This window comes from Myotis daubentonii, chromosome 2 (assembly GCF_963259705.1).
Source record: "Myotis daubentonii chromosome 2, mMyoDau2.1, whole genome shotgun sequence".
Taxonomy (NCBI): Eukaryota; Metazoa; Chordata; class Mammalia; order Chiroptera; family Vespertilionidae; genus Myotis; species Myotis daubentonii.
The window spans coordinates 138,167,588-138,179,894 of NC_081841.1; the positions used below are offsets into that span (position 1 = coordinate 138,167,588).

Sequence of the window (12,307 nt, forward strand, 5' to 3'; positions counted from 1 at the left end):
CCTCTTCTCCTCCAGGATCTCCCAATCTTCTATATCTGAGAAGGGGATCAATCTAATGTCTGTCTTTTTCTAAAGATCTTTTCCCTTAACTATTATCTGGATCATAATTAAAGACTGGGAACCAATATTAAATTTAGCAGTTCTCATTCTATGAATTCTGTCACTGCCCTCACTCACTTCCCTGAGAACCAGTATATGTGCTAAAGAAATGTAACTGATGAGATTTGTAGCATATATGAACAGTCTGGATTGGGGAATGGGGAAGGCAGGGAGGCTGAGGCTCACTGACGTGAGCAGTTTTAGGCCCTGATCTCAGGTGTTTGTATGTGAAAATGCTGATTAACTTATATGTTAATCAAACAAAACCTCCTTCACGTTCATGTTCAGCTAGAATAAAATGCAGAATTTCTGAAATTACATACATCTTGGGATATTTAAAGAACATTTCATTTCATGATCACTAATCATCTATATTCACAACAAAATGTATGTGCTCAATATTTTTATCAGAAAATTAAATGAAAAACTAACAATAAATGTGCTTTTTTAATTTACTTAGTTCCAATAAACACGCTTTATGCCAAACCATAAATAATATCGAACTTAAATAAGGCAATCTTAGTTATTACTATGAGTTCATGAAATATGCAAATTTTAGTGGTACTTCCAAGAAATTTGTTGTTTGACTTGACTCAATTCAAATTAGAGCCATCTCTAAAGTTTCTTTCAAACTGTATAAATTTACTGGATAACCTTGATATAAACATGCAAGGAATTTTAACCATTTTATATAAATATACAAAATATACTATTTTTTAAAAACTTGCCATTTTGCCCATAATTAACAGTTTTATGAACTTCTTTAAAAATTAAAATTTCAAATGTTAAAGGTGCTCTTAGGAAAGTTCCTATCTTGTTTAGCTTTAATCTTCTAAAAGCATATTAAACCCCACATTCTTAATTTATCACCAATGATATAAAATTCAAATGTCACTATTAAAAGGAATTACAAAATGTGCTCTTAAAAAATGACTAAAGCAATCCTTTACTTTTTATTAACTGCCATGTTAACAGTTGTGTGTGCTTACACTTAGTTATTTTAGAAAAAAAGGAGGCAGGCTAATAATAAAACATTAGTCCATAGGCATATAATAAAAGTTACATTTTAATATAGGGCTTTACTGACCTTAGAAAACAAATTTTCATAAAAATATAGAATAAATTAACTTTTGCAAATTTATTTTTAAAGAACACAGATCCAATGATTTTATGAGTTCATTTTTCAAATTTCTCATTAAAATTTCCCACTGGTAACAAACTTTCCATGTGATGGTTTTTAAACTATAATGAAAATTAGGATCTATAAATATTAGAATCTATATACCTATATACATATAAAAGCCTAAGTAACCATTATGATCAGTCAACCGAACTACCAGTCGCTATGATGCGCACTGACCACCAGGGGGCAGACGCTCGATGCAGGAGCTGCCCCCTGGTGGTCAGTGAGTTCCCACAGCCAACCTCCCATGGCCAGCCAACCTCCCACAGTCAGCCAACCTCCCATGGCCAGCCAACGTCCCGTGCTCTCCTCCCCCGCAGCCAGCCCCGATTGGCCCGATTGCCGGCCAGGCTGAGGGGCCCCACCGATGCACGAATTCATGCACTGGGCCTCTAGTATATATATATATATATGGCTAATATGCTAAGTGTCCCTCTGCCCGGTCACTATGACATGCACTGACCACCAGGGGGCAGACGCTCAATGCAGGAGCTGATGAGCTGCAGTGAAGGCAGCAGTTCTCGGGTGACGCACCCCAAAAACAGAGAGGAGGGAGCCCAATTCCTCACCGGGCTGTAGGATTCCACCTTTGACCATGGGTTATGTTGTTGCTGGGGTACTGTTGGCCCTGAATCTGGTTTACTGCACATTTGCGTTTGTGTTCTACACCCTGCATGACAACAACTTTGCAAAGTGCCCTCTCGCACTCCAGGACCCCTCAGGGGATGTTGGAGAGATGGTTTAGGCCAATCCCTGCAGGCCAGGCTGAGGGATCCCTCCTGCTGAAGGGACCCCACTCACTCTGCAGATGCCCTTCGAGCCTCGGCACCACTCCAGGTGCATCTGGACACCAGGGAGGGACCGCGTGAGGTTGGTTCCAGGGTGTGTCCAGCCCTCTTGCCCAGTCCCACCCAGCCAGCCACCTTCTAATTAATTTCCTTTCAATGTGCACAAATTCATGCACCGGGTCACTAGTATATCATTGAGTCATAAGCATTTGCTATGTATATGTTCACCATCAAATTAAATCTCTTAACCTTGAGCTCTCACAGATCAATAGTACCTGCTATATAACAAGAGTAACAACATGCTAATCTCCATATAATACAAAGAGCTTACTCTTCATTGTTAAAAATAACCATATGGTATGTTGGTAAAATTTGAACTATGCACTTAGCAGGAAACTAGGAGGAGAAAAACTGGCCTGCAGCTGTATGCGCCTAGCAGGTGCGGATAACGGTATGCATCGTTTACTAGTGGTGTCGCTGGCCTTCCAAGCCACAGCAGAAGGCAGAGGAGCTGTCCGGGTCACCTGCACACCTCCCTCTCAGAGCCAGTCAGGAAAGGTGGCGGGGCCCTGCAGCCCTGGCTCCTCAGCCTGCATTCCTCTCACTGAGCAACACACACACTCTCCCAAATCTTTGCTAGGCAGGGAGGACAAACACGAAGACATTTCTTTCAAGTTCCCTGGTGGAAACTGTCAACAGCGCCTCTGCTTTTTCCCACGCTCCCGCTAGGCAAAGCTTGCATCTCCTGCACCTCTGCCCCCAGATCTCCGGAGCAGCCCACCTTGGCGGGCGGGCGAGGGAGCACAGCCCAGGAATCCCTTCCAGCTGCGCCAAGGCCCCGCCCCCACCCCAGGCCCCGCCCCCGCCCCCGCGGCTCCCCAAGCTCCGGGTCGCCCGGCGCTCCCGGCGCCCCAGGCACCTCTCCTCCACTCCCCGCCCGGCGCGTCCCGCCTCACCTTGGTCCGGAGCTGCCCCGAGGTGGACACTTTGCGGATCAGTTTCTGAGGACCCTCTTGCTCGGCTTCGCTGTCGGACGAATCCTCTCCGGGCCCCGCCGAGGCAACAGCGGGGGTGACCACGGCGCTGGGCCCGGCAGCCGTGCCGCCCGCGGCCCCCGGAGGGTGGTGCTGGCCACCGGCCCCGGCCATCCTCTCTGACTCCTGCGGGGACACAGCACCGCCCGGCGGGGGCGGCGGCAGCGGTCAGTGGGTGGGCTCCCCGCCGCCGCCATCCTCCGCCCCCACCGGTCGCGCGAGGAGGGTCCGTGGGGCCAGGTGCCCTCCCGGCGGGGCCGCCAGGCTCCCCCACTGGCTGCGGCCCGCCCGGGCCACCTCGCCTCGGGATGGACAGGGTCCGGACCCAGAAGGCGAGCAGCGCGGGGAGAGAGGCTGGGAGTGACAGCGGGAACCGGACACCTCCCGCCTCCCCGGGGGCTGGAGTCTCCAGGAGGGACGCGAGCGCCGCGAGGACAGGAAACCTCAGCAGCCAACCCCCAACGCCTGGCAGTGGCGATGCTCCTTCCTCTGGTTCACGGGCTGCAGGAGCAAGAATGGCCCTGGAGTAGAAAGGGAATCTCGATGCCTCCCGGCCCCCCTGGGTGCACCCTACCACCTCCTGGGCTCAGATCTCCCCAGAGAGACTTGGGCCTCTGCGCACAGTTGGCGCTGAATAGAAGTTCCCTCCGTCCCCGGATGAAGGGACGCTGCCCCGGGTCTGCCTCGCCACCCCTCAGCCTTTCTCCATCGAACCACACCTCTCCCGCCGCTCCCTGGGGCCCGGGTCCTCCCTTTCAGTTGCTGGCCCACCCCCACTCCCAGCCGTGCACACGGAAGAGAAGAGCATTTTCCGGGAGGTTCCACTCGGCCCTGAGAACTTTTCGTTCCGAAAGAGCGATCCCTTTAGCTAACAGGAAACTGGGAAGGACGTGGAGAGCGCGCAGAAACAAGAGAGTACACGCAGCCCAAGACGAAAGAATGTAAAATAAAGGTCTAAGGCTGAAGCGCTACCGGCGCCTGCCTATTAGAAAACAATGCACTGGAACCCTGTGCATACCGGTGCCGGAGCACAAATATAGTGGAAGTCCTGGGAGAGCCACTCCCTAACCAGAACCAGTGCAGTAGGAAATGGGACCAACAGGCTGCAGCCAAGGCTCAAAACTCGTTTGGAGCGCACACAAGGGAATAGCAGCCTTGAGGGCGGGCGGGTCGGGCACGCACAGCACAGCTTCAAAAAACCGGTGCAGGTGTGGGAGGCTGGCAGCTCTTGGAGGAGAAAATACAAAAACTACAGATTCCTCTTGTCATCCACAGAAAATTCCAAATTGGTGTTAGCTAAATTTTAAAGTCCGGGGGGAAAAACTGGGTCCCTGCCAGACTGGAATCCCTTAACACTTCAGTGAAATCAATCTAAGGTGTTCATGGGCCTTTAGTACCCATTTGTATTTTTTCAGTTGACATGACCTATTTTTTCAGTTGATATAACCTTTAATGGTAGTCCAAACTAAGAATCTATTGGGGTTTTTTTAGTTGTAATATTACTCTCAATAATTTGATCTAGTGTCAAAAAACTAACAGTTCTCGTAGTTTTTAAGAAATAATGTGCAATCCCAATACTGTATATACACATTATAGATGAAATTCATTAAACTTTAAAATGTGCTGGTTTGTTTGAATCTTCAAAGGCAGGAGATTGCTGACATGTAATACTAATTGATAAAGGCTACCTCTCCAGCTTCAGTTGTCCTCATTAGTCAGGGAAGGAGTTGGGCAAAATAAACTTCGAGCCCTTATGAAGGTAAATATGTAATTCTGCGTCGAAAAGAACATTACTGTGAATGGAATTCTTTAAGAGAAAAATAACTAATCAAAATAATGGCCTTTATCCCAACCTAGCTGTTTGCTCACTGCTAAGTCCAATGATTCTGCAATGCAGACAAGAACACCTAGTAAATGGTCTTTTGAAAGAATAAACCTGGTTCAAACCTCTTTTAATGTAAAGAAATTGAGGCCCAAGATCATAAGCTGGGACCAAAATCATATGACTACTATTCTAATGTTCTATTCACTTTACCACACTATATAACAAAAGTTAGTCTATTAATGTTTCTAGTCATACTTTAAGCTTTCAAGTTTTATATAGTAACATTTTTCCAGAATCCAGCCAGAGAGAAAATGATTAAACTGAAAGGCAATTGTTTAAGGCCCATGCCTATTCATTCTGTGATCTTAAGAAGAAAACTGAATACATTTCTCACTAATTCAAATAGTGATAGCGTAAAGATACTTGTAGTTTTTAGGCCGGGCCGGTGTGGCTCAGTGGTTGAACATCGACCTATGAACCAGGGGGTTGGTTCCCAGTCAGGGTACATGCCGGGGTTGTGGGCTCCATCCCCAGTGGGAGGCGTGCAGGAGGCAGCCGATCAATGATTCTCTCTCATCATTGATGTTTCTATCCCTTTCTCTCCCTCTCCCTTCCTCTCTAAAATCTATATAAAAAATTTTTTTAAATAGTTTCAAGTGCAAGAACTGGATAATTAATACCTCAAAGTAAAGGTATTCATAACTTCATGAAAATGTAGCCTCAGTTATCCCTGCCCTTCAAAAACTCCTATAACAAGTTCTAAAACTTGGTTGTGACTTTGAAAGCATAGCCACCTTTGCCTGCTCAAGCTAATAAATGATCCCTGCTCTACAATTTCCCCAGCACAGAGAATGCTGAGTGATAATGCTGTATAGGATGGAATGTCACTTCATTTCCACAAAAGGCATCTTATGAAAAAACCTCTTTTCTTGCATCATTTCTACTGAAGAGAATGTTTCAAGTAATCCCTAATTTAAGGTACCTGACCGACTAGCTTCTTCTCAGGTCTTATCTGTAAATTAGAAGTTTCCAGGATGAATATTCAATCTGTATATTGTTTATCTGCAATGCACTCCACTTCCCTTAAAATATAACAGCAATGTCAAGAGCTCAATATTTTCAACCATTTTAATATAGCTCAAAATGGCAACTGAATAAATTTCATATATGTGGTATATTACATTATTTCTTTGATTTACAAGACTTCTTTGACTTTTTTCCTCAGTGTTTTCAGATTTTCAAACAATTTCTTAGATGTGTCTCACGTATTTCTTTTATTATTGCTACTTTGAAATCTCTGGAACATAACACATCACAAACACACTATTAAAAATTTGGACATAAGCCATGTAGATGCTACATTCAGGATAAAATGGGAATAAAACTACCACTAAATTAGGTTTCTATTGATAAGGCTTCCTGCCCCATTTTTAAAAAACAAAGCTATTATATTGAATATATATAAGGAACAGCCAATTCTCATGCCCATACCAATTTATGAATATTAGCATATTATAATTTATAAATATTTTTAATTATATTATTGATCACTACTTATAACAAAAGTGGCTTAAAATATATTTGGGATTTTTTAAATCCTGTATGTTTTATGGCTTTATCTTAAATATTATATCGTAAACATGTAGAAGTCTACATTTATGTCTTGAAAAACCCACGTAGGCACTTGAAAAACAGTCATGTTTTAGGACTCCGACTCCTAACCAATGGGAATCAAGCAGAGAACACTGCAGGTTGCACAAGTATAGGCCTGCTTTCATCCAAACTTCAGAACTACTTCTGTAATATGCTATCTGTTACATATTTAGAATTTAACATTCAAAACTTTAATAAAAGTTGCCTTAGTTATTAACTGAATAAAAAAGATTGAAATTAATTGTGACATCAACTGCACGTACATATGGTCAACCTGCACCTTGGGTAAAATCCTTTCTTCATCTAGCTCTAATGCATACATATACTTATGACCTCTCATTTAAATTTTGGCTCTTTTTCCTTTGAAACTCTTCTCTCCTAATGTTCTGTTAGTTCTGAATAGTTTCATCAGAGCCTATGAAACTAGATATAAAAGTCATTTGGAAATAAAAACAAATTTTGGTAAATATATCCTAGTATCACTCCATTGTCTAAGAACTACTTTGCAAATACTCCCACACTTTTTAACTTTTGCCTATTTTTTGAGTAAGTGTTGTTCAGCTAACTACTTCCTACCTACCTATTCCCGTCACCAAAATATTTTTTAATTGATTAGAAATTTAGGTAATACCACTATTTCCACTGACTTGGTTACATTCTGAAGCTAGCATTAAAGAAAATATACAGATACCTGAATGCTAACATTTCTTTTGGGCCTAACGTCCAAGCTGGAGTAATGATGTGGCTAGCAGTTTATTTACATGCCCTCACTTAACTAAATAAATTTCACCCTCAAATACAAGAATGTCATGAAGTCCTACATCTCGCAGGTCCAGTCATAGATACATTTCACACAAGAAGTGATGTTCTCTTTACTATCACTCAGCATCAATTCCCAAGGTTATTTACTCTTCTGTGAATAGTTCCATGTAGAATCATAACGTTTCAGATTCCATCAAAAAAATAATGACAGTAAATCCTTACATGTATGCTGTTATATATGCAACATGGGATAATGCAACAGGATCTCTGTAATGTGAACATTGCCTGTTTGTATGTTTTTCATAAGCATAAATGCATATACTTTTATAATAAAGAATTAAAGGTAACTATATTTGAATTCTAAAAGCAAATCCTACATAATAACACCCTAATATGCAAATCAACTGACCAGTCATTCGCTATGTCATGCACTGACCACCAGGGGGCAGACGCTCAACGCAGGAGCTGCCCCCTGGTGGTCAGTGCACTCCCACAGGGGGAGCACCGCTCAGCCAGAAGCCGGGCCCTCGGCTGGTGAGTGCAGCAGCAGTGGCGGGAGTCTCTCCCGCCTCCGCCTCCGTGGCAGCACTAAGGAGCAGCAAGCCAAGCAGTAAGGAGCAGGCCTAAGCCAGCAGTTGGACATCCCCCAAGGCAGTAATGGCAAACCTATGACATGCATGTCAGAGGTGACACGGGAACTCATTTTTTTGGTTGATTTTTCTTTGTTAAATGGCATTTAAATATATAAAATAAATATCAAAAATATAAATCTTTGTTTTACTATGGTTGCAAATATCAAAAAATTTCTATATGTGACATGGCACCAGAGTTAAGTTAGGGTTTTTCAAAATGCTGACACACTGAGCTCAAAAGGTTCACCATCACTGCCCCAAGGAGTCCCGGACTGTGAGAGGGTGCAGGCTGGGTTGAGGGACGCCCCCCCCCCCCGGACGCCCCCCCCGCCCCGCCCGCACACACACACACACACACACACACACACACACCAGTGCACAAATGTCATGCACTGGGCCTCTGGTTTTAAAATAACTGTGAAATGGGTCCAAGTCAAAGTAAATTATTTTTAACCCAAGGTTTTTGAGGGTTCACAGATTGGGCTTCAGGAAATCTGTAATTCCCCTAAAGTTTTATTTAAAATTTTACATGTATGTTGCATAAGAACATTTTGGGGTAAAACAGAGTCCATGGCTTTGATTGGATTCTTAAGAATCATTGATTTACCCTTTCATAGTTCAAGGAAAGTTCAGGAATACCTGATTTTGATAAATTTTGTATTCCTTCAAAACATATTTAAATTAAACTGATGTTTCTTCTTAGCTCGAAATTACTGAAATAATTAACATTTAAATACTCTACTCTTTTCCCAAAAGAAATTTATCCCTCCTTTTTTCTTATATATGTCACTTTTCAATAATTTGGGTAATTTATTTTTTTAACACATTAAATGAGAATTCCCTTTTTTAGTTCTTAGACTTAGTAATCATAGATGAATGGCCACAGTTTCAAATAAAACCACTTTGTCAAAAGTATCATTTTTATGACACATACCTGAGATCTCTGCAGGTGCTTTCTGGCCTGAATGTAAACCAGGGGTGGGGAACGTCATTTGGTCTGGTCCTGCCAAGCCAACCGCAGTGGGACTCAAAATTCAATAAATCTAGGAGCTTTTTTAAATAGCAACATAATCTTTAGGTTGATAATTTTGTGTGGTCGGAGAATGAAGTTATAAATATCCAAATGGCCCTTGGCAGAAAAAAGCTTCCCACCCCTGATGTAAACCATGAACACATATGAAACAAGACACTGTTTCGTTAAGATGTATACTCTGAGGATTTAAGGATTTGTGTCTATGTTGTTAACTGCTACATCCAACAGTCCTGGAACATAGTAGGTGTTGGATAAAATATCTGTTGAATAAATAAAAGGCCTTCAGCACTTAAAGAAAATAAAGCTAACTTTTAAGGAGAGTCCTGCAATCTGGATAAAGTGTCATAATTCACTCACACATTTGTGTTAGGGCTCGAGTTTTAAAAGCTAATATATGAGCATTACATGTCTGTCATTTTGAGATGTGAAACAAACAAACAAAGTTTCTCTGTATAATTCTAGACACAAAAGTAGTTCTGGCATCAGCACCCTAAAGTAAAATAAATACAACGGGGTATCTTTCATTGTAATTGGTGATGGCTTAAAATATCTAGGTTCAAAACGGACATCATATAGGAAAGTATAAAAATAAACAAGTAACAAAAACAGGTCAGTCCCTGAGTTTAGTTCTTAGTGATCTTTGACTTAAACTTCAAAACTATATTGTATGTTCAATTTCAAGAATAATTTGATCTCCAGTGATAATCACAATAGAATCTGAGCAGATGGGCAACCTAACAACATGTTCAAATTTACAAAAGCAAAGACAGCTGCAGATACAGAAGGATCAGAGTCCAAGGACACTTATGAAAGGTCGGAAAACAGGAGGCAGAGAATCGTACTCGGGACAAAGGAGCAGGGAGTGTACATATTCGCAAAGAAAAAGGAGAACCAAGCCTGGCACCTGACCTAGACGCTCTCAGCAGGTAGGGGGCCAGCCGGAGCAGACACGCCGAGTCCCTGGGAAAAGAGCAACTTGAACACGTTGCTGAAAACAACACGGGTGAGGCCAGAAATTTTGGACGAGGCTTTTCAAAGAGGTCCAGGAATTTCAACTAAGACGGAGTAAGCAGGGCATGGAGAGGCAAAATCCGATGCCAGGGTAAAGGCAGCCCACGGAGGTTTACAGAGCTCTGAGTGAGCCGGGGATTTCGGGAGAGAATCCCTGGAGGGTTGTGAGGTGGTTCTGACTGTCTCGGTTGGAAGAAAGAAGGAAGTTGAAGGAGTTGAGGGAAGAGCTCCAAAGCCGCCCCCCCCCTCCCCGCCCCCGTCTCCTCCTCCTTATCCACCCTAGCACAGAGAACACGCATACACTACTCTCGGTCCCTAACATTACCCAACCTCCGCGTTGCATGTGCAGAGAAATCGAGGTTAGCTTCCCGCTTCATCCCTGACAAAACCCTTGAACCCTAGCAAAGCCCGGGGCATTAGCGGCGCACAGGAGTCGGAGGCGTGGTTCCGGGCTGCCAGCTGCGAGCAGCCTCCCCGAGCGCCCGTCCCCGGGAACCTGCGCGCCCAGGTGACGGCCAGGGCGCGGTCTCGGTAGCGGAGACCCGGCTCCGCGCCCCACACGCTGATCCCAGAGCCGGGGCTTCTGCTCTCCTCCTCCCAGCCCACGACGCTCTAAAACCAACTTTCAAAGTTGAGAAATCGGCGAAGCGCGGAAACGGTCCTCCCAGGGCCGTCGTCAGCGGTTAGCCGGCGGCCCCTCGGGAAGAGCCGCGGCTGGCGGGACAAAGGCGCTCCGGGCGGCGCGCGAGGAGGAGCCCCAGCAGCGGAGGAAGCGCTGCCCCGGCTGGGAAGCAGCTGGGGACCTCATCCCGGGCCATTTCCTGAACGGAACCCGGCCCGGGAGGGGGGGAGGGCAGCGTAGAAGTGGAAGAGGGTGGGCGCGGGCGCTGTACCCACCGGTTCCTCGCAGGCCGGGCTGCAGGCGCCGGGCGCGGGGCGCACGTGCTGCGGCTCCATCGCGCCGGCCCGCGCCCGCCGGCCGCCCGAGCGCGCAGAACCGGGCCGCCGCCGGGGACGCTGGATGCGCTTCCCTCGCCGCAGTCTTCTCGGCCGCTGCTGCCGCCGCCCCGGCTCCCGCCGGGGGCCAGCCACCGGCCCTCCCGCCGTCTCCGGCTTCCGCCGCGCTGCGCTCTCCCACCCCCGCGCCGGTCCCTTCCTCCTCCACCTCCTCGATCCAGCTCCGCGCGATCCGCTCCCTGCCGCGGCCGCCGCCGCCGCCTCCCACGGCCGCAGAATCCGCCCCTCGCTCCTTCCTCCGCCCCCCGCTCCCTCCCCTTTTCCTCCCCGCTTCCCGCCCCTTCCCCTGCCGCCCCCTCCTCCCGGCGGGCCGCCCGGGACGCACGTGACCCCCCTGTCAGGCCTTATAAGGCACAGAAGCGAAAGCGGCCGCCGGTGGTCACTGGCACCGGGCGCCCACGAGAGGCCTCCCCCGGGAGCAGGCGGCGGGAAAGCCCGGGCTGGGCCGGCCGGCGCGCTGGCGACTGGAGCGGCGGTGGTCGCGAGCCCCGCCGGAGCCTCAGCGCCCCTCTTTCCCTCTCCCGCTCCCGGCGGCTGCCAACTCCAAACGCCGGCTGCCCACGCGACAGGCACCTCCTCGCCTCCGGGCGCTGAGGCTTGGACGAAATCACACTGGACAGTACCCGACTTGAACAGAGCAAGAGAGAAAATGCACTCAGAGCCGCTCTCGAGCCAACTGCGCCAGGGCCGGTGTATTCATTGTGAGGTTAAAAATATTGCAGATCGGTTCCTTTCTGCAAGTGGGGTTAAGCTTGAGCTTCTTTGAATTCGTTTTGCATCATTAACGGTTTCCTGAAAAGAAAACCCGCTAAGGAGTCGATCTGCCTTCCAGTTCGAGCAGTGCATTCGGGGGAGGGCAAGGGGCTGGCTCGCAGTGTAATGCTCAATACGTGGAAGTCACCTTCCCCCAACCTTTGAAAGCGTTACAATAGCGTTCCCGATCATCTTTCTGGTATCTGAGTCTATTTGCATCTATTCCTGTCCAAGATGGGTTTTCACAGGTTATTTCCTCTCCTGGACTTTCAAGGCCCTTTCTGTCATTACCGTCCCATGGCCCCTAATCATGTCAAAAATTAATCACATTTTAAAAACAAATAGAAAACAGTTGAATCAAGTCTGCCTCCACAGTCCTCACCTCCTCACATCCAAGCTCTTTGGGAGATCAACTCCTGTTACTAATCTCACATCCACTTCTTAATCTGCCTTTCATTCTTCCCTCCAACCCAACTTCTACAGCAACCATTACACAGGAGACCCTGACAAAGGTCAT

General features: G+C 46.4%; 1 protein-coding gene across 14 annotated transcripts in view; it reads right to left on the reverse strand.

Annotated features, from left to right (window-relative positions):
- Positions 1 to 11,204, reverse strand: part of DGKH (diacylglycerol kinase eta) — a 214,006-nt gene extending 202,802 nt beyond the window's left edge. For 5 of the 14 annotated variants that reach the window (XM_059684731.1, XM_059684729.1, XM_059684728.1 and 2 more), the window contains exons 1-2: positions 10,918 to 11,203; positions 3,027 to 3,230 (exon numbers count right to left, since the gene is read on the reverse strand). In XM_059684731.1, coding sequence (XP_059540714.1) covers positions 3,027 to 3,230; positions 10,918 to 10,977 — 264 coding nt within the window. In that variant the 5' untranslated portion in view covers positions 10,978 to 11,203. Of the gene's footprint in view, positions 1 to 3,026; positions 8,226 to 10,917 lie in introns of those variants that run through there. The other 9 variants (XM_059684733.1, XM_059684730.1, XM_059684727.1 and 6 more) reach the window with 8 other exon arrangements.
- Positions 11,205 to 12,307: the final 1,103 nt, after the last annotated feature.